The 26,334-nt window shown below is 42.5% G+C and overlaps 2 protein-coding genes across 2 annotated transcripts; one reads left to right on the top strand and one right to left on the bottom strand.

The window, feature by feature from the left end:
• Positions 1-6,220: 6,220 nt before the first annotated feature.
• On the top strand, positions 6,221-13,896 carry LOC132999449 (ATP-dependent RNA helicase DDX19B-like). The gene is made up of 12 exons (XM_061069132.1): positions 6,221-6,399; positions 6,819-6,858; positions 6,960-7,061; positions 7,178-7,313; positions 7,899-7,991; positions 8,119-8,221; positions 8,414-8,528; positions 8,662-8,839; positions 10,104-10,341; positions 10,763-10,925; positions 11,274-11,465; positions 11,696-13,896. The coding sequence occupies exons 1-12, from the start codon at positions 6,343-6,345 to the stop codon at positions 11,755-11,757; spliced, it is 1,479 nt and encodes a 492-aa protein (XP_060925115.1). The 5' UTR covers positions 6,221-6,342; the 3' UTR covers positions 11,758-13,896.
• Positions 13,897-14,007: 111 nt separating this feature from the next.
• pusl1 (pseudouridine synthase like 1) lies at positions 14,008-25,526 on the bottom strand. Its single transcript, XM_061070460.1, has 9 exons — positions 25,468-25,526; positions 25,272-25,363; positions 25,129-25,189; positions 24,646-24,833; positions 21,280-21,429; positions 19,305-19,475; positions 15,172-15,226; positions 14,810-14,972; positions 14,008-14,148 (listed from the first exon to the last, which is right to left on the bottom strand). The coding sequence occupies exons 2-9, from the start codon at positions 25,325-25,327 to the stop codon at positions 14,099-14,101; spliced, it is 894 nt and encodes a 297-aa protein (XP_060926443.1). The 5' UTR covers positions 25,328-25,363; positions 25,468-25,526; the 3' UTR covers positions 14,008-14,098.
• Between the last annotated feature and the right edge of the window lie 808 nt (positions 25,527-26,334).

A 26,334-nucleotide genomic window follows, 5' to 3' on the forward strand; every position in this document is an offset into this window, starting at 1 on the left:
AACAGGATTTGTCTCCCTTTGATTCTGATTAATTAGCTGACGATGGACGACAAAGACCCTGAATGCTGCCGAGTTAAAGACAGGAAGAACAAGACGGAGTAGACAGACTCCTATTGCTGCACTTTTATACACACAGGATTTCCATCACTACATAGTAGCAGTAGCACCACCACACTACTCCGATCCACGGAGCCAGGCAAAACTATGGTGCTCCCAATTTAGTGTCGAAGAAGTGAACTGTCTTACACAGAACCTTGCATGGCCTCAACCCCATCCAACACGTTAGAGATGAGCTTGTACGTCATGTAGGAGCCAGGCCTCTTCCCCAAACATCAGGCCGACATGACATCTTCAGATGTATTTTCACTTTACGAAATGTGAAAATGGAATGTTTGGATTGATGTACAGACTTGAAATAAACTTTTATGTGTTTTCTTTTTTGGTGTTGTGCTTTGTATCTTTTAATCCGGCTGCTCAATTAGTGTTTGTCTCCAAACCAAAAGCACAACTGACAAATGGTGAAACGCCCTTTTCAGCCTTTTCCCAATTTAAAACCACCTTGCGACGATGTGTGAAAGATTGAATAAGTTGGATTAATATTTTATATTTGTGTCATGGGGACCATCCAACATGAGATTTACATTACACATGAACATATACTAAAGGGGTAAAGACTTCCAGCAGATAACCTCTATCTTCCAAGTAAATCAAATCATCGCTGCATGCCACACACAACACACACACACACACACACACACACACACACACACACACACACACACACACACACACACACACACACACACACACACACACACGCACACACACACACACACACACAAACACACACACGCACACGCACACACACGCACACGCACACACACAAACACACACAAACACACACACACACACACACACACACACACGCACACACACACACACACACAAACACACACACGCACACGCACACACACGCACACGCACACACACAAACACACACAAACACACACACACACACACACACAAACACACACACACACACACACACACACACGCACGCACACACACACACACAAACACACACACGCACACACACACGCACACACACACACACACACAAACACACACACACACACACACACACACACACACACACACACACAAACACACACACACAAACACACACACACACCTCAATTGACACAAAATAGACAAAAGGGAACTCAAGGTTTAATATTTGGTGTTTTACCTTTTCTGCGTCTTATCCTTTTTTTTTACATTCTGGCTTAACAGTGTTAATTTATTTATTTCTACCCAGGGACAGATCATCTGTTCAAGATGCAGATTCAAGCTCCGTGTGTTCGCAGCTTGATGAAGTGTTACTCTCTGAATATATGGAGAGCACAGGAGAGTGGTTGTATTGGCGGTATAAATGGTGACATACAGTATATGTATGAGTATGGAGTAGTGTTTGAGCGCTCTTACATTTGTGTTTGTGGGCTGAGTGCTTATCTTTGTTCGGTTTGTTCCCACAGAAAACCACGGCCACTCCACTTTGATATCCTCTCTGTCATGTTGAAATGAGTCCTTATGTGGCAACACAAAGTCCTTCTCTCTGTTTCTTCCAAATTCTCTGGAGACCTCAAACCTTACTTTTACTCCTTCAGTTGCCATGGATACCTCCAGCAAGGCAGCTGATTGGAGGCAACAATAAACTCAACTCTTCTTCCAGAGTTTGACAAATTTGTCTCCAAATTGACGACCTGAACAGACTCCCTGTACCCTCTCTCACATACTGACACACATCTGGTGATGCGAGCACGTACACACACACACACACACACGCACACACGCACACACACACACACGTGGATAAACTCTGAGGACTGACGCGCGCACACAGCGGCAGTGAACGTTGACAGCGGAACGGAGATCAATGTAATCTCCTTCAGCACAATCCAAAGCCACTGTCATCATCTATCTATCTATCCCAGTGGAACAGTCGAAATGTGTGAAATCAATTCTGCATTCAATTAAGGAGCAGCCAGCCACAGCAGTCTGGCTCTAGAGGTGACCCCGGGTGCTCCTGCTTGCTCCTTGATGAAGGCCTGCTCCGGTTAATAGCCTGGTCTCCACCACAGCACCATGGAGGGCTTGTTGCACCACTGCACCGACATGGGCCGACACAGGAGGGAACACGTGAGTGAAGACCTTGGTTTCATCAACTGTTTCAGATGAAGAATCTTTGTGCTGCACACTTAAAGACATAGGTTGTCATTCTGGGCAATGCAAATATTCATAATGTAGATGGGAGCATCTCATGTGTGAAGAGTTAAAGTCCATACGGCGTCCTAAATTAAGAAAATCTAGAAACCAGCATCTCTACAATTCCCTCATAAACATGATGTGTCTCATTAGTTTAATCCTTACAGAAGCCAGAGTGTGAGAACAACAAGCTGTGGTCTTAAACAAGGTTTTTCTGTGGGTGATTTCTTGGCCATGGAGCAGTGATTCAAAGGAAGAAATAGTACCAACTCATTATACAATAATTGTGGTTTGTCGTTTTAGGATGACTCTTTAAATGTCTAATCTCAGTATCTCAAAGTCCTCTGAAAGATTTTTAGAAACAATCAGGTTTATTTGATTTTTACATCAGTATGTTTTAGGGAGACCCGGTTTCGTAACTTTTATTAACTTGTATGTAGTTTAGTAATGTGCTAATTTTTTTGGTCAAAGATATACATGCGGCTTGAAAAACTGCAATAATTTATAGTTTCAAATGCATTGTTTAAAGTATGGGATCAAACTTATCTCACTCTGTACTTTTTTTAAACTTTATTAACTAAAAATGTCAGGAACAGACCAGCAATGATAACAACAACTGGAATTCTGAATATGAAAAAATAAATACATAAAGTGTACAAATATTGAAATGTACCAAGAAAAATAAATATATACAAAATATGTTTAAGGAAAACAATAGCACAAACTTAAATCTAAACAATTTGATTTCAATGGGTTCTCTCACTCATTACTGGTTGTAACTGTTTAAACACGAGTATCGTCACAGAAGTTCATTCATGATTCTGTGTTTCATTCATTTTCGTTCAAGGCTAAACAAAAGATTTCACTTAATGTTTACAAAAAATTAAGCATGGTTTATCAGAGAAAAAGTTGGATATGACTCTGTTTGATGCAATGAGGTGAAATAATGAGACATTTCTTAAACCAGGTCATTTATACTGGCAGAGGTCTGGTGCAATTTCTTTTTCCTACTCTGATGTTTTACTAAATCGTGTGTTTTTTAACACAAGGCCATATTGTTGTCACTGAGTGTTGCTCAAAACAGCACTGTATCTGCAAAAACCATTCAGGTGCAGCGTGACGAGTAAAAGAACTTAATCAATACAAACCATCTGTACAAAGCCTGAGGGCTGCCATGAAAACGCCTACTACTCCTACTACAAGATGTTAGCCACCTCATTTGAATGCATCTAATCCAGTACTGTTTCATTTCACCTGCACAAGGGATTCTTCTTTTAAGAAAGAATATTCTTAATGCTGACTTACACGCAGAGTCCTCCGAGAAGGACAGCTTGAAATGGACCTGCCTTCACTGCTAAACTAAAGAGCCGACAAGTGATGCACAGTCGGATCTACAGCTTTTTTGCCTGGTCTGATGCCAATGAAGTAAGCCATCACTGACCCTCTCCTGGACCCCCTGCAGTTTGCCTACAGAGCCAACAGGTCTGTAGACGATGCAGTAAACATGGCCCTTCACTTCATCCTCCAGCACCTGGACTCCTCAGGAACCTACTCCAGGATCCTGTTTGTGGACTGCAGCTCTGCCTTCAACACCATCATTCCGGGTCTGCTACAGTACAAGCTCTCCCAGCTGACTTCCTGTCTGTCAGCAGGCAACACGTGAGGCTGGGGAAGCATGTCTCTGATTCCAGGACCATAAGCACCGGTTCCCCTCGAGGCTGGGTTCTATCCCCTCTACTATTCTCCCTGTATACCAACAGCTGCACCTCCATTCACCATTCCGTCAAACTCCTTAAGTTTGCGGACGACACCACCCTCATTGGGCTCATCTCTGGTGGGGATGAGTCCGCCTACAGGTGGGAGATTGACCATCTTGTGACCTGGTGTGGTCAGAACAAACTGGAGCTCAATGCTCTGAAAACATTTGTGATGGTTGTAGACTTTAGAAAGAACCCAGCTCCACCCACCCCCATCACCCTGAGAGACTCCCCAGTCGTCACTGCGGAGTCCTTCCGCTTCCTGGGCACCATCATCTCCAAGGACCTCAAGTGGGAGCTGAACATCAGCTCCCTCACCAAAAGAGCTCAACAGGGGATGTACTTCCTGCGGCAGCTGTAGAAGTTCAACCTGCCATAGACAATGATGGTGCACTTCTACACCTGCATCACCTCCTCCATCTCCATCTGGTTCGCTGCTGCCACTGCCAACGACAAAGGCAGCCTGCAGCGTATCATCCGTTCTGCTGAGAAGGTGATTGGCTGCAATCTGCCATCTCTACAGGACCTGTTTGCCTCTAGGACCCTGAGGCATGCAGGTAAGATTGTGTCTGATCCTTCTCACCTGGGTCACAAACTCTTCTAGGTTCTTCCCTCCGGCAGGAGGCTGCGGGCCATCAGGACCAAAACCTCAAGCCACAAGACCAGCTTCTTCCCGGCTGCAGTTGGCCTTATCAACAAGGGCCGGGACCCCCACGCCTCAAAGTCTGTGTTACATTAACACCCATTACATTGCACTCCTGTTTTGCATTTTGCATTTTCCCTTTTACTTTACTTTTTATCTTTTATATCTTTTTATATGATTTATTGTTTTTTTTTCTTCTTTGTAGTACTTATTGTGTTTTTATGTTTTATGTTCATTGTATGCACCTATAGATCAAAGCAAATTCCTAAATACATCTTAAATACCTACCTAAATACATCTTGATACTGATTCTGATTCTGATTCTGATTCTGATTTGAAGGAATTCCGATTCCTTAATTTTCAGGAACTCATCATGCTTGAGCACCTTCACATGGTAGGTAATGGCCTGATTCTTGCAGTCTGGAGTAAGATGACGACGTAGTCTCTCGGGGTGAAGATAACCGTAACTATTATGCGTTCAAAAGTACTATGCATGTTGTCACACTCCATTTGTGTGTGCCCTGCAACAAGGTACTTCTGTATAGTACCCCATATTTCCTTGCAAGCTGAGAGAATGCATTCGGCACACATGCATTGCGGTTCTGATAATCGCAACCGTCGCTCCACACTTTGATCTCCCAGAGTTCTAAATGGTCTTTGATTTCACCTTCAAAGGACTCATGGGGTATAGTCTGGATCGCTTCTGGCATCATCATCATCAGATAGGTCCTCTCCATGGTGAGGATGTGTCTGCTTGGCGCCTTAAACCACATCAACGGGAGTTTTTAAGGTAAGGTCCGCTCCATCTGAAACAGAGTCTTGGCCTGGTACTTGTGGTCACTTGTATTAAGCTGCATCTGGGATTCCAGAGGAAACTTTGATTTTTTGATGTAACATCAAAGGAATACTTCGATGTTACTTTGGTGTTACTTTGATGTTATGATTACTATTGTAAAATAGCCTAAGTCACATTGTCTTTTGACTTAGGCCATTATTCCAGAGGGGTAGAATCGCTTGATCTGTTCAACTGACGAGGACCGTGATTTTACCAAAGGTGGCCAGCATCATAACACTAATATGTTAGAGCATATTACCAACAGATTTGGTTATTCTAGAGAGAGAGAGAGAGAGAGAGAGAGAGAGAGAGAGAGAGAGAGAGAGAGAGAGAGAGAGAGAGAGAGAGAGAGAGAGAGAGAGAGAGAGAGAGAGAGAGAGTGTGTGTGTGTGTTTGTGCGCGCGCGCTACTGACAGGTATATGTGTACTGTATTTAACTTTAACAGGGGGGATCCTTTGCTAAACGTTGTGACGCCACCTAGAGGTCCAGCCGAGAATTGTTTCTTAATATTCAACCTTCAATCTGCCGGGTTCTACTAAAATAATTGGAATAAAATGTATGTGTTTAAATTAATTATTAAATGTAACCAATTTGTTCAAATTTGAAATGAAAGACCCTGTTGTACTTTTTGTTCCAGGTGGGAACTTTCACGGCACTGGGAACTATTATCACTTGGCCTTTCCTCCCCGGACAAGTGAGTGGTTGCAAAAGTACCTAGAATCGGTGTCGGCACGCCATTGTGGACCACAGTTACTTTCACATTACTGACTCCGCAGTCCGTGCTCGCTTTTATCGTTGAATTATCCCGAGTGCAGTAGGAAGAAGAAGAAACTGACCCACGATGGCGACGGACTCCTGGGCCCAGGCGGTGGATGAACAAGAAGCCGCGGCGGAATCGGTAAATCCCAACTTACGCAACACAAGCTAACGTGTTGTTAGCTGCTCGGAGGATGCACTGGCCTGGTCTCACACAATGTTGACCAAACCCTATCGCTTCACTTTACATTTCACGTTTGAAAACGTGTTACTCAAACACTCCCAGTGAATAGACGGGGCCCCGCGGCAGCTCGTATCGTATTTTTGTTTATGTGATTAAAATCGAAACTACCGGTTGGTCCCGGTTCGGCTACAAAGCTACAACAAGTTAGCTAGATCCGATATGCTGCGTGCTGCCGTGTTACTAGCGTTAGCACGTATTTAGCTAACAAGTATCTGACGCAAGAGGCTCTTTAATGGCTCAGCTGAACGTGTTGGTGTCTCAATGTTTATCACCAGAGACACAGACTTAACCAAACTTTCTGATGTTCCTCCTTTCAGATCGGTAACCTCCATATTACAAAAAAAACAGAAGAGAATGGTGAGTGCATAAAGCTGCAATACGTGTGAGACTCAATGGTGAGATACGTGCTTGTCCAGTACATCCATTCAAGTCTAAATACAAGTTTGTAAACATTGCAGGCACCGCAGCACACTTAACAGAGTCGACCCCCGCAGCTGCGAAGTCAGAAGGTGAAGGCGAAGGCGAGGTCAAGTCAAATGAGGACGATGTCGATGGCAAAGGTAACTTATTACGATCACATGTATTCCCCTGTCTGACCCCCCCCCCCCCCCTCCAGTGTCTTAAACGAAGACACTCTCTAGAGTCGTGACAGCTATTGTAACTTTTCCTCTTTCAGATGACAAAGCGGCACAATCGTTGCTCAACAAGCTGATCAGGAGTAATCTAGTCAACAATACGAACACAGTGGAAGTTCTTCAGAAAGATCCAAACTCTCCACTCTACTCTGTCAAGTCTTTTGAGGAGTTGCGACTGTAAGTATATCTTCTTTTTTTCGAATGAATATAATTGAGTGTCGCTGTGGTTTTCACTTGTCACCAATAATTCCAGAAGTCTGTCTGACTGCCGCTTGCAAATCTAAAGATGAATTCATCTTAACAGCTCCACTTTTGACATGTGTATTGTTAAAGGCCCAAGGAAATGCAGTGTCAAATTTGGTGCAATTTAGACAAGTGATTCGTCAACATTAATAAACTTTGATTAAACAGACGACCAGAGCTCTGTAGCAGCGGTGGCTGGGGCTTATCAACACAAGTGAAGTAGTTGATCACGACAACTGAGCGTTGGCCACTTCAGGTTTCTGAGTCATGCAGGAGGTGTTTATTGGCAGCAGGTGAATCACTGCAGGTCACTTTTACAATTTCAAAAAGAAAGCTGCAACAAGAGCACTGGCAGGTTTAGAACGGTCACTGCACTCGTCATTATTAGTTTGTCAGCTATTGTGCTTTGTATTTGACAGCTGTGTGTAGTTATTGAGGGTTGTGTAGTGTTTACACCCTCCCTTAAATGTGTGTACACAAACTCTGCTGATTATGTGTATGTTTTTCTTTCGTGTGTAGCAAACCTCAGCTGCTTGAGGGCGTGTACAGCATGGGCTTCAATCGGCCATCTAAAATCCAGGAAACTGCCTTACCTATGATGCTGGCTGAACCGTGAGTATTTTGGGTATAACTTGAAAAATAATTTAAATATCATTGTTTTTATGTCAAGAAAGGTGATAAGCCCAAAATCATTTTTTTACCATTAGTGTCTGTGAGCTAATTCCCTTATTTCCTCCAGTCCACAGAATCTCATTGCCCAGTCGCAGTCGGGAACAGGGAAGACAGCTGCCTTTGTCCTGGCCATGCTCAGCCACGTCGACCCCAACAACAGATATCCCCAGGTCAGTTCTCACTTCTCTCACTGTTTTAGAAAGACTTGATTTGTTAATATGACTGAGCATTTCGATGTATATGCTTTTCACGCCCCATTTCTATTGATTTAATTCTTTCTTCCTCCCAAATTAGTTAAAGCCAATGACATGTTGATCAATCGAAATAAACTAGCATTAATTCTTAAAATTTCCCCCCATCAGTGCCTGTGTGTGTCACCCACCTATGAACTGGCACTTCAGACTGGTAAGGTGATCGAGCAGATGGGCAAACACTATCCTGAAGTCAAACTGGTCTACGCCATCAGAGGAAATAAATGTAAGGAGTCCTTTCTTTTAACAGTGCCTGTGTGCAATGACCTAACGGTTCCTTTTGATGAAAACATGCATTCCTGCCCCTGAGAGATATCTTTGTGTGTTAGTAATTCTCTTGTTTCTTGTGAATTTTGCAGTGCAACGTGGCCACAAGTTGCAGGAACAGGTAGTTATTGGCACACCTGGTACGATGCTGGACTGGTGCAGTAAGTTCAAGTTCATAGACCCCAAGAAGATCATGGTGTTTGTGCTGGACGAGGCTGACGTCATGATCGCCACCCAGGGTCACCAGGACCAGAGTATCCGCATACAGAGGTTAGTTGAAATAAACCAAATTTAAATTAAAATACTCAACTGTTTAGGGCTGCAACTAACGACTATTCTGATAGTCGATTATTGAAACGATTAATCGACTAATCGGATTATGAATGACTAAAATTCTCAATAGCTATTATTTAGCAAGCAGCTTTTAAATTTAGCTTGAGGTTGTTCAAGGCATGTGATGACTGAAAATAAAGACAATAAAGATAGATACTTCATTATAAAAAATGTCTTTTAATAAACTTTGCTGCATATAAGGGTACTGTTGACACAAAAGCAAAGAAAAATCAAGTTTTTGTCCATTTAAAACCAAGGACAGGCAAAGTGCTAATAAAAAAAATTAATTTAAATTTAAGTTTCCCTTTTTACTGTGAACCAAGAACAGGCCAAGTGCTGGTACTAAAAATAAATTAAAAATCAAGAATCCATTTTTCGTGTTAACAAAAAAGGACAGGGAAAATAACATTAATAAAAACATCAACAAAAGAAACTACAGTCTTCTTCGGACTAAATCATTTTGATTAAAACAAGACGTTTGTCAGGCAATAGGATAACATAAAGCTTTTAAACTCGTTAATTAAAAGTTTAAACCATATTTTTGTAATGGATGCTAGAATCCTGCGCGCAGGTATAAACGTGTATATATAACATCTGACAGAGGCGAGTCCGCATCGTCTCCGTTACGAAGTCACACGTGACTCCTCCTCCTCACATGCGCGTGTCCTGCTGCCCTGGAGAGCAGGTCCTCTGTACAGATACTGCATGTAGTTTTTCTCGGGCTGTTAAGAGTGAAGTTCTCCCGAACTTTTTACTTCCTGGTGCGCGACTGCGCGCGGCAGCGGACGCCGACATTGGTCCATGTTTCGTCGCTATTGCACATGCGCGACTTTCAGAGATAGGAAGGGAGCGAGATGGCTCACTCCTCAGCTGCTTTCATCAGCACCTCCGGTAAAACAACGTTTAGTTCCGCTGCGTGGCACGAGAAACACGCGCTATGACGTCACCAACGAATCATCGACGGGTAAATTCGTCGGCGACTATTTTGGTCATCGATTTGTCGACGACGTCGACTAATCATTGCACCCCTACAACTGTTAAAAGCTTGAAAAAGCACACAAGCCTATGAACAATGTCATGAAACCATGATGGATGTGTTCCTGATCTATCAACAGTTATATTTATCTTGTAAAGTAACCTTTTTCAAGCTTCCCGATCTACAACTGCTGATTGGTTGTCTCCTCTCTGCCCTGCCACACAGGATGCTGCCTAAAAACTGCCAAATGTTGCTGTTTTCGGCCACATTTGAAGAAACCGTGTGGAATTTCGCCCAGCGCATTGTGCCTGACCCCAACGTCATCAAACTGAAGCGAGAGGAGGAGACGCTGGACACCATCAAACAGTACTATGTGTTGTGCAACTGCAAAGAGGAGAAGTTCCAGGCCCTCTGTAACATCTACGGAACCATCACTATCGCCCAGGCCATGATCTTCTGCCATGTGAGTTCACAGAAGTTTGACCCTGGTGTTTTACTCCAGTCGACCACGAAGACAGGTTGCTTTTTCTCTAGTGGTATTAGAAGTGGAGTGTTGTTATACCTCCATGCCTGTAAGAGCTGAGACCCCAGGCATCGTGTTTTCCGGTTAATCTATCCGTCCCTTCCATTCTCTTGAACACGATATCGTTTTTGGCAGCAAACCTTCCCTTGGACCCAATGATGAACAAAGTGTATCGTGATTGTCCAAGCGGATATCACTGTGATATCATAAAAAACATTTTGTTATTATTGCACCCTTGCTTTCTTTCTCTTTCTTTAAATCAACTGCTACTGCCAAGTTATTTTTTTACATTTTGTCCTTTGCTACACATGCACCTCGTTGGCTGTTTAATAACCAACAAACTCTACTCTGTGTGATTCAGACTAGGAAGACTGCAGGCTGGCTGGCAGGTGAGCTGTCTAGAGAAGGACACCAGGTGGCGCTGCTCAGTGGGGAAATGCAGGTTGAGCAGAGGGCTGCTGTCATTGATCGCTTCAGGGAGGGCAAGGAGAAGGTCTTGGTTACGACAAACGTTTGTGCTCGAGGTAAGGACCATGTGGGAATGGGAAGAAGAAACATGGCATCATCATGACCTTTATTTGACTGTTACTTGAATATTTTCTGTGGCCAACTGTTGGAGAGTTGGTACAGTAAAAACCACGGAACTGTGTGTGTTCCTATGGTTAGCTCTCATAGGGTTTCTTTTGCAAAGCTTTAGCATAACCATAATGCACTGTTTCCACCTGGTTGTGGACTTTATGTACTTTAATCAAAGATGAAGAGTGGAGCCACGTCTGTTTTTCTGTTAGTGGAAAATCCCTCTATTGAAACTAACTGAACTGTTATTGACAGTATTGATTAAAAATCGTTGAACTTGCTTCTCTTATTTTCAGGCATTGATGTGGAGCAGGTTTCTGTGGTGATCAACTTTGACTTACCAGTGGACAAGGACGGGAACCCAGACAACGAGACCTACCTGCACCGGATCGGCCGCACAGGTCGATTTGGCAAACGGGGCCTGGCGATCAACATGGTGGACAGCAAGCAGAGCATGAACATCCTCCAACAGATCCAGGAGCATTTCAGTAAGTTGGACAGCAGCTACACACACCTGTCTTTCTCCTAACAATAGGTCAATGATGCAGTGAAGTTGTGGTGGAGTGTTCATGCGCTTGTAGAAATGATATAATAACATTAGTACTTTGAGTATTATGCTTCGTCTTAAATGTATTTTTTCATTATTTTGGCGAGATGGTTATTGTCAGGCTGCTGATCATCCATGATCCGAACCGTCATCCGTGTCTTTCCTCCACAGATAAGAAAATTGAGAAACTAGACACAGACGATCTGGATGAAATTGAGAGAATCTCCGGCTAAAGAAAACGTGTGCGCTCCCATGAAGGACTTCAAACCAACCCAACCCACCCCTGCTCTCTTAAAGACTGTACACTCCTACAGTGTTTTATGCTTTTAATTTTTAGCTGTCAGAGGGATGACCAGAACCACAAACACAGCATAAGTTTACTCGTGGATATGTCTCCTCTCAGACAAGTGTTTTGTACGTCTCTGGAACATACCCCATTTCACTCTTTTTACTGCTGTGAATAAAGTCTATGAGTTTATCGCTGTGTTTATAATGATGCTGCAGGAGTAGTCTACTGTTTGGCTGAACACAAGTGGATTTAAAAACACTTATTGGCTGTAGTGGTGGCATGATACAAGCTTTTCTATTAAAAAGATTCACAAAAAAAACATAATGGCGATTTGCCATTTCCATGTGCCACAAAGTTATCTTTGATTTTTAAAGAACAAAAATAAAATTGAATGTAAAAATATCATGTTCAACTCCTACAGCTTCTATTGTGCTTTGTTATATCAACTAAAATCAGTACAAAGGGTGAAGTTGGGTATGTTGCTCCAAGTGGTAGATATATATCAGTAAGATTATGTTATTGAGATGGTGATGGTTGAGTTTCAAAGGGTCTATGCAAACTTATCAACCTGTGATAGTTATCAAATACTATCAACCTGTATTTACATGACACAGATTATTCATGAATTAACCTCAGCTTTAGCATCAGGGTTTGTAGTCGAATGCCAAAAAAAGGCTTCATAGCGAACATACACAACTAACTCCAAGTCATGCACATAAAGATGTTTCTGTGTTTTCACCAGTAATCGATCATCAGCCAACCACAAAGGTCACGTGTTATTTTGTCATTTTAAAAACCTATCACGGCCATTATCAAAGAACCAGCTCGGCTCTATCGCTGAGCATTGATAATAAGTCGTCTTTTTCCCCTCATATGTCTCATAAAAAAAACTGAATTTAATTCCAGACGTGGCCGTTAAGGCCGGATTTGTTCAGTTTCTGTTTGTCATTCACTGTCCCTCAATCTTTTTAATCAGGGTCTCTCATGTTTGACTTGAGCTCAGCTACATTCTTCATCCAGGCTGTGCTGTTTAGGATAGTGAGTTAAAAGAATACACAATGCCTTCCTCAAGTGCATTATATATACATATGATTTTGTTACTGACATTCTAAGACATTGGGCTTAATATTCTGACTAACACTTGAAATTTTGATGATATTGAATTATGAGCGTCTTCAGGATGTGTGAATTATCTTTTTTGAAACCAAATGCTGAATTGACTTGAGGATCAGAGGACCTATGCCAATCAGATTCACCGTGTTGTTCCAACATGGTCGCAGGAGTATCAAACATGTACTTGTGTACATATTTAAAATTTAAGACAGTGTGTCACTTCTAAGAAGTGCGACAACATTCCTCATGAGGTTCACTTTTAACAGACTCAGCACTTAGAAATGCAGTGAGCTTAAAGTCAGTTAACCTTGAAAGAAATTAAGGAGAACAGTGTGGTGTCTGGTGTGTTTGATGGATGCGCTGGATCATTAAGGGCAGTGATTGGTCAGTCTGAACCTTCTGCAAACCTCATCTGGCTCCCACCGGCGACTTGCCGGTGGTGGTCCGGTTTTTAATGGACTGTTTACGGACAACTTGCTGAAAACCCCTCGACTCAGTGAGCAGATTCTGCCAAAAGTAAAAGCAAGCGAGTGTGCTGAAAATCCACCAGAACGCTCTGTCTAGACTTCCTGGGTAAAGAAGCAGTGTATGCAGTTTTATTTGGACATTTGGATGTATACATTATCAGTGAGTGTGTGCGTGCACTTTGTCGATGTGTAATGTAATGCCACTGTATAAGAGCCATGGACACACAAAGCAGTTTTGAACTTAACACTCTTCTCCACATGTTGTATACTTTGATTGTGAGAACCTACAAAACCCAGTTCATACATGCGCATATACACACTTACACGCACACACACACAGGAGTAATACTGCCTAGCCAGGCTTGAAACAAGTCGTCTGTTTAAACCTGAAGGCCGTGTGTAGACAATGATAGGTTCAAGGTGTGTGGTATTCTGTAACAGCTGCATTCATGGACACAGTTATGTCTTCTTAATATGTTGAATTAAAAGAGCATAAAGATGTCTATCTGTTTTTAGTCTAATGATTGTGTGGAAATCAATTTGTTAAATCCCCGGTTAGAGGTCACTGACAAGAAGTTAAGCTGATGTGTTTTATGGGTACAGACAAAACTATACATAGAAACATAAAATCTTTATTTTGCATGAATTATTATAGAAATACATCAACATGAATGAATTGTTCAAGTAGAATTAATCCGCTGAGTTTCAAGTGGAGGGAAGATGTTCCTCTGAAGTCTGTTGGGAAAACTGCAGGTCTAGAGTGGTGAAGAGAAAACGAACAGAATGTCACTAACTGAAATTCATCAAGCTACGCCAAATTCCAGTTCACTAAACATGCCTGATTTTATCATCAAAATCCTTGAAATTCTCCCTGGGAAATTGGTGACGAGTCAAAAAATGCTCTCTCATAACAGAGAGGCACCAAGAAACATGAACAGTAAAATTTACCAAATAGCAAAATCAAGAGCTAAACTAAAAGCATTAGGAATAAATACAGTACATGAAATCATATGTTAAGCAAATAAATAAACAAACGCAGAAAAGATAACTGGGTAAATAAGGTACAATAAAACTGAGGGGAGCTTTAGATTGTTCTCTGTGTTATTCCATGTAGAAATTAACGGGCTCCTGCAATGTCACCCTGACGTTTGAGTGTGTTTGACATAACACTGGAATCTTACAATGAAAGGATGAAAAATAATGAATTTGAATTAACAATCACATCGGTTATATTTCAATTTCCTCTTGTTTGTACCAAATCACACCCACTGTGTAAGAGTCCCATTGAGCTGAAAAACAGGTAGCTGTTAGTGTGACATTTAAATGATACAGATTGATGTTTGACATGTAGGCGTTTTGCCAATTTAAATTCATCCTGACTCCTTTTCTGGAGGATTTGTTTTCCAGCCTCCTCACCTTCGTCTCTGTAGTTCACTCTGGTGAGGAAGAGGCCGTGAGCTGGGGCAGTCACACCCTGTGGAAAGGCTAAAGAGTCCTGAGCCTCCAATACGTCCTTCAGCTGGGGCACTGACAGCGCCCCCTGGCCCACAGCCACCAGGGCCCCCGTCATCCTCCGCACCTGGAGCACAGAGCCAGAGCAACCACTCGAACGTGTACTGGGAATAACAGTCTCAGTAGGACTCTCTGAGACTTCAATAATAAGAACTCCTTAATTATGATCCATCTTTTTCAAGCACCCCCAGCAGATGGCAACACAATCACACACATTGTTAACAGAAATATAGAAGAGATTTTAAAGACAGTTAAAGTGAACAAACCTGTCTATAGAGAAAAGATCTGCTTGTGAAAGTCAGCTCCCAGAGTGGGATGTTCCTGAGGGAGAGAACAAACAGTGTCAAATGTCACAGAGTGGGCAATGATATGTAAACAGCATACACTGTACAATAGATAGAGCTGGACAACGTGACAGTGACCCACAAGTGAAGCCAACGTGTCTCGATCACCACCTGGAATCCTCTGTGTTAGTGGACAGGACCAAATACACTAGAATGACCCATACCACATCCTTCCACCAAGTATTGTGGTAATCTGTCCTGTAGTTTTGTGTGATCCAGCAAACTAACAAACAAACAACAGACAGGGGTGAGGACCGTGGTAATAATCCAATGTTGCTACAGGAGGAGCATGGGTCAGAATGACACCCGACTTTGGAGAAAAAAGTGACAAAATGAAATTTAAATATTAAAAAGATCTATTCTAGTGGACCTGGTAGGTAGAATAAAAAAATAAAAAAAACAATACAAAATAAAGGATAGAGTCCGGGACCCTCCTGGTGCAAAGATTCCCTTAAACGTCACTTACTACATACGCCACTGCAGCTTAGGCCCAAAAGGATTATGTGTAATGCCATAGAAAATATGAATTGCTTTTCTCTTGCAAAAAATCTGACTGAGTTGATATTTTGGGGGAGAAAAGAGTGAAGTGAGCAAACGGGCTCGCAGGAGGAATTGGGTCAAATGCAAATTTGACTCAGCGCTTGCCGTTTGATTACAGTTGACATGTAAGGAGTGCGCAGACAGATTTATACAGCAGGGACTGTTAGCTCATGGACTCTTGTTAGGGACAATCTGTTTAGCTGAGGCTGCGTCACATGTTGCACAGTCACACACGTGTGCAGCTGTATTTGTGTGTCTCCTCTAACATTTCTTCCCATGGTAATAACAGGGCAGGAATATGTATCACTAAAAAACAAATTAAAAATATTAACATGTTAGTGGATCTACGACAGCATGTAATTGTCATCCTGTATCACCATATACACACAGTGCACTGGGACCATTTCCACCAAATCTCTGACCCACCTTTTGTTTGTCTGCAGCCCGACATCCCTGCAATGCGATTTTAATATACACACAGGACTGAAACCTTTTTCTGTGCATATTGTAAACAAGATTTGTACAAAGCTCAACCTTATTCAATTATGTTTAAGTACTGTACTTTTTAAAAATCTTTTACGAGCATGTGATAATGTCATCCAGTATGTACAATATGTCTTTATACCACACTATATATTATCTCTGCTTATGCATGCTATTTCTGCTTGTGTAACTGCCAAGATGACATCAGAGCCACCAATCTGAGACTGTGCTGGTCTCCCCCCCAACAAGACCTTGAAGAGGCCTTCAGCCTGTGTCTAGTCTTATCTCCTGGGATTGTACTACTAACTTAGTTCACACACACACACACACACACACACACACACACACACACACACACACACACACACACACACACACACACACACACACACACACACACACACACACACACACACACACACGCACGCACGCACACACGCACACACACACACACACACACACACACACACACACACACACACACACACACACACACTTCATTAAGAATCTGCACTCAACCGTTCTTCAGCAACCTCTAGGACATAAAGTCTTTTAATCTCTGTATTGGTACCTCTCGTGTCTACATATACATCATTCATGATTAAGTCATTATTGCATCATTTTGTCTACACAAAATACATTTTTAAAACATCCGATATTTGACTGTTTAAATCATTTATCAAATAACAACAGCAACACTAAGTGTCTTCAGTCATGCAAGCTGCTCTAAGACTAGAGGTCAACACTGTAGGCTGAAATAAATCTACAACAACTGTACTTGTACTGCCCTGAGATTCTGTAAAATGGTCCGATATAATAAAACTGATTTAGCGTGAATGCACAGTATGAATCCCACAGATCTCTGACAATGAGATCAAGTATTTCTGCAGGTTTGAAATATTTTTTTTTCTCCCTGTGTCGAGTAGAGACCGGAGAAGTCCCCCAGCTCCCTGTTTTGGGATCAAAAATTTAGTTCAACCTTTGGCTTCTCAATAATTCACTGCTCCGTTTCTTCCTGTTTTATCCCTTTTACTTAGAATAGTGAACCTCATGAAAAAGTAAACGTGCAGCTCAACTCGCTCGCCTCCTCTGAATCTGACTAACGTTTGCCCACATCTGGACATGCATGGGAGTTCTGCAGAGAAATGGTGAGAATGCGAGCACGGACACTAAAGTGCAGAACTCTACAGAACACATTATGGATCTGTAAGGCTGAAGCTCAGATTGTTAATGCACCACATCGTCATGTCGGGGGTTAAGGGACTGTGTGACATTTAGTTTCAAAGCTGCGGCTCATGTCCATCTCGTGAAGCGTATTTTCAGGAAAATGGATAATGAGCATGAAAATGGTATTGGGCATCCCGAGGGACGCCCTGGGGTGAGTCATCTAACAAACTAAGCCCACATGGTCCCCGTCTTAATCCCACCCCCTTCCCCCATCTCTGCTATGGATATGATATTGGATGTTATTTTAAGTATAACACCCTACAACCACACAGAATATTAATTATCAAAGAGCTTCTACCTGTGGGCTCTAACATGCGTCAGGTTTACGTCTCCTATGATGCGTCTCTCGCTGCTCTAATAGTAAAAACACGTATTTTGCAGTCTTGCGTGTAATATCAGTCAATGAGGAACAAGCTGTTCTGAACAGAATGAGATTAGATGAGAATCTTTCTGACCTGTGATTCACCGCAGAACATCAAACACATCAGTGCGTCTGACGGAAGCTTGAAAGGGAGATGTATTCTGGGCCGAACATGCAGAGCTGGCAGAGTGAAGTGACTGTAAATGATTCAAAAGTTCGACCAACTTCTTGTACAGAAGTTGACGCAAGATTGAGAAACACAAGACTCAGAGTGGAAAATGTATTATGTATGTAATGTATTATGTACATTAATATTTCTTAATTATTTTGTCCCTGATTTGAATTATCAGTTATCTGGTCACTGAGGCTGCAGAAGGTCATGTTCTAACTCATGTTTCACGCTATCCCCTGGACTGCACTCTGTAGTTGCATGGCAATCGAACCACCAGCACGAGACACAAGAAACATACAGTTAAACTGAAGGTACAGCAGGTCGCTCTTAAGCCGATGTGTCATGCACCTCTACATAAAGTCTTTTAATGGAATAGTTTGAAACCATCTTCTGCACCGTATTTACGAGCTAATACCATTTGAGAAGAAAGCTAAGCAAAAAGACTGGAAGTGGAAACAGCTAGACAACGTGTAATTTGAGCTACAGAGGATTTTGTCTGCGGATCTAGTTTGTATTGGACAGAACTGGTCCGGGCTGTTTACCAGTTTTCTCCTGGTACCTGTATTTATTGTAATGTAACCTGACTGCAGCTGATTGTAGCTCAGCAGGAAAGCAAATTAAAGTATTACAACAAATACAATTTTTAATCTGTAAAGCTTTCTACATCTATTTATTTTAAAGCTCCAGCAAAATTAACAATAGATATATTGACAGTGCGTAATGTAAAAGGGATTGTTCATAGAGACTGAAACACAGAAAATCTCCACCTATCTCAGCAGTTCCTCTCAGCTGACTAGGCGCAGCAGTTTAGTATCTTCAGGTCATTGTTTTGGTTTTTGGACTGCAGCGTTCACTCTCACTGCCAAAGGTGGAGGAGGTATGTAGATCTTTTACTCAAATAAAGTTAACAATACAGCTAAAAAACAACATTTATAATATAGTCTTACTATATATGAAATTATCATTTTAATTAAAGGTAAAAGTTCTACATGGAAAAGTTCCACTTAGATACAAGTACAGAAACATTTATTTCAAGTATTAAAGTATACAAGTCAATTTTGTCTGTTTGACAGATTATTCCTATACAGAGATTTTACAGTACTAAGAGCATGTATACTGACTTCAGATCTCATGAGCATCCTTGCTAAAGGAGACAACTGCTTTGAGTGACCATCGCAAAGTGGCAACAAATCTTAATGCAGCTTCAAAGTTGGCGAATATGCAGACTGCTATTAATCCATGTGATCAGTTGTCCTTGAGTATGTTACCTACCTGTGGAAGTGTGTGTGTGAGAAAGAGCTTCCTGGCTGAACGTCGGCCACATCCAGCGTCTTGACGGGGCTTTTAAACGGCATGTCCGAGCTGACCGCCCTGAAGCTGTTGAAGTTGTGAGTCCCAACCAGCAGGGCGGCAGCGGTGCGCATGGCTCCCACATCCAGCTCCCTGGCAGCAGACAGAATGAGGAGATTCTTTACTTTAATAAGTGCTCGTGAAAAATTATGTAGATTCTTTGAGCGTTGAGAACAAACAACAGAGGACAACAGAGTTGTGATAATTCAACTTGGCCTGAAAGTGACCTGCCTCCGAATATAATTCATCATCTATTTGTGAGGCACAGCGCCACATGAGGGAGAAGAGGGTGTCTTGCGAGAGAGAGAGAGAGAGCGAGAGACAGAGACAGAGAGAGAGAGATGAGTGTGCTGAGTAACTCATCAATTAACATCACCAATTGTAAATCTTGAAGCGACAGTACGCCATGAATGAAGATGTGAGCGCTGTAAGAAATGAAGGACTGAACAGCTACACCATGGCCAGAGTCTCCAGTTAACCTAACTCCAATCTGCATGTCTTTGGGAGGAACTACCTGGAGAAAATCCACATTCCAGGGACAACATGCATACTATAAACAGAGAACCCCGGCCGAGCTAGGATTCAAACAGGGAACCTTCTGGCTGTGCTAACACCTGTCAACCAGGCCCCTTCTACTTAGTCGCTTAATTGATCATGGGTGAGTTTTGGGCGTAACATCCTGAATCAATCACAATGCCATCTCCTAAAAGCCAGGTGTGCTTCCACCACTTACAATTGCACAACTGCTTTCACTACATGGAGATGGCACCGCTCACCACACATCATATTCAAACCAACACTCCCACTGGGCAGTGAGAGTGGGACATGAGCAATGGATGGGAAAAGTCCACCTGAAACTAGCAAAGACATTTACCTTGTGCTGAGTGTAAGATAGGGCAGATTGTCTTTAAAGTCCCAGTGAACTTCTCTCTGTATTTAACCAGAACAAGATCTTTCCCTCACCAGCCATGGGCCCCAGGTGGACGAGCTGGGTACAGCTAAAAGAGAACCACGACTGTGCCGGTTTCAGAGTCAGAATAATGCACTTCTAAAAAAAAGGGTTTCTGTACTAAATTCAGCTTTAAAATAAACAGTGGGGATGAATATTCTTTGCAGTGTGAAGGATAAGGAGGGAGCGCTAGATCAAAGAGAGCAGAGAGAACAGAGAGAAGCTGCTGAGGCAGAGACGCTCAGGGCTGGAGGGATGAGATGGATGCTGGAAACGAGAGAGAGAGAGAGAGAGCGAGAGCGAGAGCAAGAGAGAGAGAGAGAGAGAGAGAGAGAGAGAGAGAGAGAGAGAGAGAGAGAGAGAGAGAGAGACTGAGAGAGAGAGAGGGAGAGAGAGAGATAACGAAGTAGAGACAGCAGAGAGAGAAACGAGGAAGGAAAGGAAAAGGCTGGGAGAGGGAAAGAGAGAGTGGAAAAGAAAACCACACAGTCAGGGTAATGTGCGGGGGTGCTGTTCTGCATGTGTATGAGCCCGCAGCTTATCTTGCCCTACTTTCCCCCCCCAAAAAAGTGAAGAGAAGACAAACGCTCAGACGGTCGCTCTCTGATATGTCTCTAAACGCTCCCTCTCGTCCAACCACAGCTAAGAGCACCGTCCGGGCTGTGACACCCCGGCTCTTCCCCTCATTTTATATTCTGTCCATCCTCATCTAGTTCGCCCTCCTTTTCTCTTTGTATGTTTTTAGGGTTGTTGCATCGCATAAAACACCCTGTTTGACTTGCCCTAATTTGCAGCTCTGGCACAGCACGTGTGGATTATTCATGTGTTTAAACGTGCCATTGTTTCTGCAAGGCTTGGCATGAGTTTATTGAGGGTAAGTCTGCTGGTGTGTTTGTGTTTGTGTTTGTTTGTTTCGACTGCGGACGAAGAGAGAGGCGGATAACTCACGTGTTGCGGAGGGACCAGCACAGATCGTGATCTGTGAGGGGAAGCAGGGAGCGGTGGGAGACTCCCAGGGCGATCCGGTAGACGTAGGTCCGAGAGTCGGCACGGAAACGGGCATGGAAGTTGTCCGACACGCGGTGGGCATGGGTGATCCTAGAGGAGCAAGAAAAAAAGAGCAGTTAGGGTGAAAGCTACAATCCATTCAGGCACGATAAAACTTTAAACTCTGAAACTGTAATGAGCAGTGATTTCTAATTTATAGTATTCATTAATACAACATGCAGCTGATGCTCGGGCATAAGAGTGTGCTGCTTTAGTATTGTGGTATAAAAAGCCACTGAAAAAACAGAGACACTGATGTAAACGATTTGAAATGTGGTGGATATTCACACAAAAACCCCAAAAACAAACTGTGTTTCAGACAGACTATTTTCTCCAGACACAGATGGTCTTAATACGAACATCTTGTCCTGCCAGCAAGAAACACTGTGCAGAAGTCATTGTCCAAAATGCCACTGTTGCATCTTCTTACACAAAAGCACGGCCGCTGTCAAAGTGCTGCCAAGAGCCCTGAAGAGCCAAAGGGCTTATGTCCACTCAGTTAGCATCACAGCCTACTGAGAGGCCCAGGCTGTTTGAAGTGATTCCAGCAGGAGTGTGGACACTTCCAGTGGATCCACACACACACACACACACACACACACACACACACACACACACACACACACACACACACACACACACACACACACACACACACACACACACACACACACACACACACACACACACACACACACACACACAGATCATAAAATAACTGTGATACACTCTGATGATTTCCTTCTCGTGATTAAATCAATGTGTGTCCTGATAAATGAGTCTGTGTGATTTCCAGACAGAGGAATGTCACTCTGACACATGGACTTGAATCACTCCTTATGATCTACTTTGTGCAAACACATTTTTCACAAATGGTTTTGACAGAAATGGTTTGACAAATTTATTTTGGTCGCGTTGTAATAGTGAGAAGATTCCAGTGCTGCTCACTGCTTCTGGTCCAAACAATGCAAAGTTAGTAAAAATGTGAAAATGGAACCAGTTCTTAGTATCAGTACTTTGGGATTCAACAACCAAAAAAAACGACTCTTGGCCAGAAAAACTGGCCAAAACTCTGGCACCAACACTTTGCTGGTCTTAGAAAGAACGGCCTACATCATGAAGACCAACCAAAAAAGCCTGTGTCCTGTGTAGGCTCCAAAGAAGATTGAATAATACTAACCGTAATATTAACAGTAGTCCAAAGAGGAAACTTGACCCCATTCAGACATTTTATTAACATGCATCCTGAGAGATCTAATCACAAGTGTTCAGCTCTAAGTTGAACATACCCAAATGCGTTGTGAGATACGATCCCTCTGACCACATTCGGAGTGTGGCCACAATCTTTTTCACTGTGTGAACCCAGATGCATCCTGGGCCAAATACGACGGACCGCCTACTCAGCTGACATCCTCTGACGTGCAGAAACAAACAAACACTCCCATTCACACCTATAAGCAATTTATTATTTCTTTTATTATTTTAATTATTATTTTTAGGAATGTGAGAGGAAGCCCAGAGAAAACCAATCTTAAATGTATAAGAAAAAATCAAAGATTAGATATACACATCATATGTATGTGCACATGCAAGGGCAGTCTGTGAATGTGTGTGGTGTACACAGTGAGAGAAACTGGGTTACGTTTCCAGAGGAGGAGATTGGGTGTGACACGTGGCAGGGGAAACCCTTGCGTCTGCCACCAGCGCTGGCTCCAATGCGAAGTGACAGCCTTTGCCTGGCCCCCAAACAACCCACCCAACCACACACCCACACACTCACACACACACACATAAAATTGTCATAAGCAGTATACAAAGCATGGCCTCCCACAATGAGGAACGGGGCCTTTGTTTGGCGTGGCTCCATTTTACTACTCAGCAGTTTCCCCTTATGGGAAACAGGCTTTTCATTTTAGGCTAATTGAGGTTCATGTTCACTTTATTTTTATTAATTGTCCATGTTGTTATCTGGCTTTGTGTCTCTGTCTCGGGAGGCGGCAGTTCAAAGCTACGAGCCGTGGTACTGATTGATGCCGACACAAAAACTCCCTCATGTTGCATTCAAATTTCACCATAGGTTTCACATAATGATGTCCATTTTTCCAGATGTGTGTGTGTGTTGGTGTGTGTGTGTGTGTGTGTATGAACGGATGCTACAGACCAAAAAACAGAGCAGGGATCATCCTTTCCAACCTTCTCTCTGCAGGTTTAGGGATTAGCGGGATGCTGGGAGCTTCCCTTACCTCCCTCCTCTATTTCCTCTCTCTCACCGACTCTGATTCTCTCTATCCCTCAATCTCTGTCCTTGATCCTCTCTCATGCAGAAAAGCCTCCATCTAACTTTCACAAATTTAGCAGTCTCAGCCAAAGTCGTAAGGAAGTGACTGTGGCTATGAATAAGCAAAGGTGTCTGGTTTTAAATAATAGGAGGCTAAAACAAACACTATGACCCAGGATTTGTAATATTCAAATATGTCCCTATTTCAAAAGACTCAACAAGTGACCTTATAGCATTTTGCTTGAGTTATGTGCTGTTAACTGCTGGAGCAGATGTTGGGCTGAGACACACAGATCTACTGTTGTTCCTGATTCATGACAGGAGGCATGTCCTCATGACGTACATCCAGTGTTGAATAAACATGAGAATACATGTGCAAATTCATGTTTTACTTTATGTAAATGGTCTGTATTTAAATAGCACTTCTAATATTGATGACCAATACTTTATTTCCTCCTGGTATCACAGTTTGACTAATTCAGAACAGCCTCCTCCTGGTTTGATTACTCAGGTTGAATAGTTTAATGTGAAAACATGACAACACTTCAGCTGCTTTCAGAAATAAAAACAGTTATAGAACCATGACAACCAGATAACTAGGGACATCTATCCCTTTTCAAATACGATGAGAGCAAATAATGCAGACTTTTCTAGTGAGTGTCTGAACTTATGGCTTTACTTCAATAAAATATTCAGAAATGTGTTGTTGTATGGTATAAGTGGGTCAGTAGCTGTGATGAAGGACTTGTTCATTATATTAGTTTAGTAGTCACTTGTTTGGGTGGCAGAGAGCAGCCAATCAGAGCCTCGCTATTGGTTCACCTACCATCATGCTTGTAATGTTGGTGAAGTTGTAGATGCCGAGAAAAGTGAATATATCATATAATCTGATAAAGAGTTGACCTACCGTACGCTATCTATGGATACGTGTGTTCAGAAACAGAACCAAACACATAAACACCTGTTGTCATGAGTAAATCTGTTCTTACCTGATTTGTTCGGTTCCGAGGTGAAAATTCAGGGCCTCAACAAGAACGTCCTCAGTGAACGGAGCCTTGTTGTCTCTGCGCTGGAGGTCAAAGTGGGCGGAGTTACAGAGGGCGTGGACGCCTGTGTCTGTCCTGCTGGAGATCGACAGAGACACCGGGTTGATGGGCCTCAGCCTCCTTATGGCATCCTGCTCCATAAAACAGCGAATTCTTATAAATAAGTGTATTATCATAAATGGCCTGTCTCCAAGCACTTAAGACTATAACAGAATACATGCACATGTACCTGTTATGTATAATGATCATGGTCTCACATGATAACATGGTATAAAAATACCTGCTCAGGTTACTGAAGCCACTTTAAAGCAAAGCTCTATTAGATAATACACACATAATGATTTTATAAGCTTGTATAATCTTTACAGGACAAGTAACACGGTGTATTTCAGGTTATGGCAGTATCATCCTTTCATCCACCCTCACCTCTAAATGGTCCTGGATGCCTTTCTTCCACAGCTGATGCGGAGGCACCTTCGCTGCACCACTGCAGAAACAATAACTAGAGTCAAATATGTTCCCAAGGAGGCACGTTAACGTGTAATAACTGAGCAGGCAGGGTATCATACCTGTATCTGGATCCAATGTATTGAAAGAAGATGAGGTAACGTGGGCAGCAGTGCATGTTCTCTCCTGGTGTCTGTCACACCTCTCCGTCATGCTGTTCTTGAACGCAGCAGTGAAACGTTACATTTCAAAATAAAAGCCATGTTTCATTGTCCAACTGTAAAGCTGTGTAGTTACGGTGTGTGTGTGGAGGTCGACCTTTAAATAACTTTCACAACACAGCGTGGACACGAGAAACACTTCCGGCCCGGCTCGTGGTTGGATATGTAGTCCGGAAGTAGAGTCGAGACTCCACTTGTAGGCTCAGCGCGGTAGAAAGGAATGATGAGGTTAGTAAATGATCACTTCAGTCGCTACTTCAATGTTAAAGGTTCGTGTACATACATCAGTGTTTACCATTATCCTACAAGAAAACACAGAATGTGTGGGTTTCGGCGAGATGACTTCTATTCGTTCGTCCCCTTTTATTTGCGTCATACTCTACCTAGGGCGCGTAACCAGTTGTGAAACAGTCTGCATTGAAAACCATTGGGGCTCGTAGTGCAGATGGATCAGAGGTGAGAGGGCGACAGACTCAACACAAGCAGCTCGGACATTCATCCTGTTATTCTTTCATTTCTGCCTGATACTTACACTGATGTCATATAATATACAGGAGTCTGATTTCCTACATTAAAGTCAATATTCAGAGATTCATCTTTGACTATAGTTCTGAAAGCCAACACATTTAAAGTTATCATTCAAAAATGCATTCATAAACCTTTGCTGAAACTATGACTTAAGGTCAAATGTAGACAAAATGATTCAGAACGTTTTCCCTCACTGGGACGTGACACAATTCATCCCCTAAGATTTTATTTTATTAGGCAAGGCAAGATAATTTTTTATGCCTTATGCACATTTCATCAGCAAGGTCAATCAAAGTGGCACGTATAAGGTGTTAAAAGGCATCATGACAAATTGGAACCACAACATAAGGCAATAAAAATAAGAAGCATTTTGAGGTAAATTAAAAAGTTAACAATAAATCATTTTAAAGTTGGATTGCACCTCTTTTGCATACCA

This window comes from Limanda limanda, chromosome 4, assembly GCF_963576545.1.
Source record: "Limanda limanda chromosome 4, fLimLim1.1, whole genome shotgun sequence".
In the NCBI taxonomy this organism is placed as follows: domain Eukaryota; kingdom Metazoa; phylum Chordata; class Actinopteri; order Pleuronectiformes; family Pleuronectidae; genus Limanda; species Limanda limanda.

What these genes read in the sequence shown, in the direction of transcription:
- LOC132999449 (XM_061069132.1), top strand. Translation starts at nt 6,343, where the DNA reads ATGGCGACGGACTCCTGGGCCCAGGCGGTGGATGAACAAGAAGCCGCG. An exon ending in AAGAAGCCGCGGCGGAATCG is followed by an intron (nt 6,400 to 6,818) that starts GTAAATCCCAAC and finishes TCCTCCTTTCAG; the next exon opens with ATCGGTAACCTCCATATTAC. An exon ending in CCAACAACAGATATCCCCAG is followed by an intron (nt 8,222 to 8,413) that starts GTCAGTTCTCAC and finishes TCCCCCCATCAG; the next exon opens with TGCCTGTGTGTGTCACCCAC.
- pusl1 (XM_061070460.1), bottom strand. Translation starts at nt 25,327, where the DNA reads ATGCACTGCTGCCCACGTTACCTCATCTTCTTTCAATACATTGGATCC. An exon ending in CTCGGAACCGAACAAATCAG is followed by an intron (nt 21,430 to 24,645) that starts GTAAGAACAGAT and finishes TTGCTCCTCTAG; the next exon opens with GATCACCCATGCCCACCGCG. An exon ending in GATCTTTTCTCTATAGACAG is followed by an intron (nt 14,973 to 15,171) that starts GTTTGTTCACTT and finishes TCTGTGCTCCAG; the next exon opens with GTGCGGAGGATGACGGGGGC.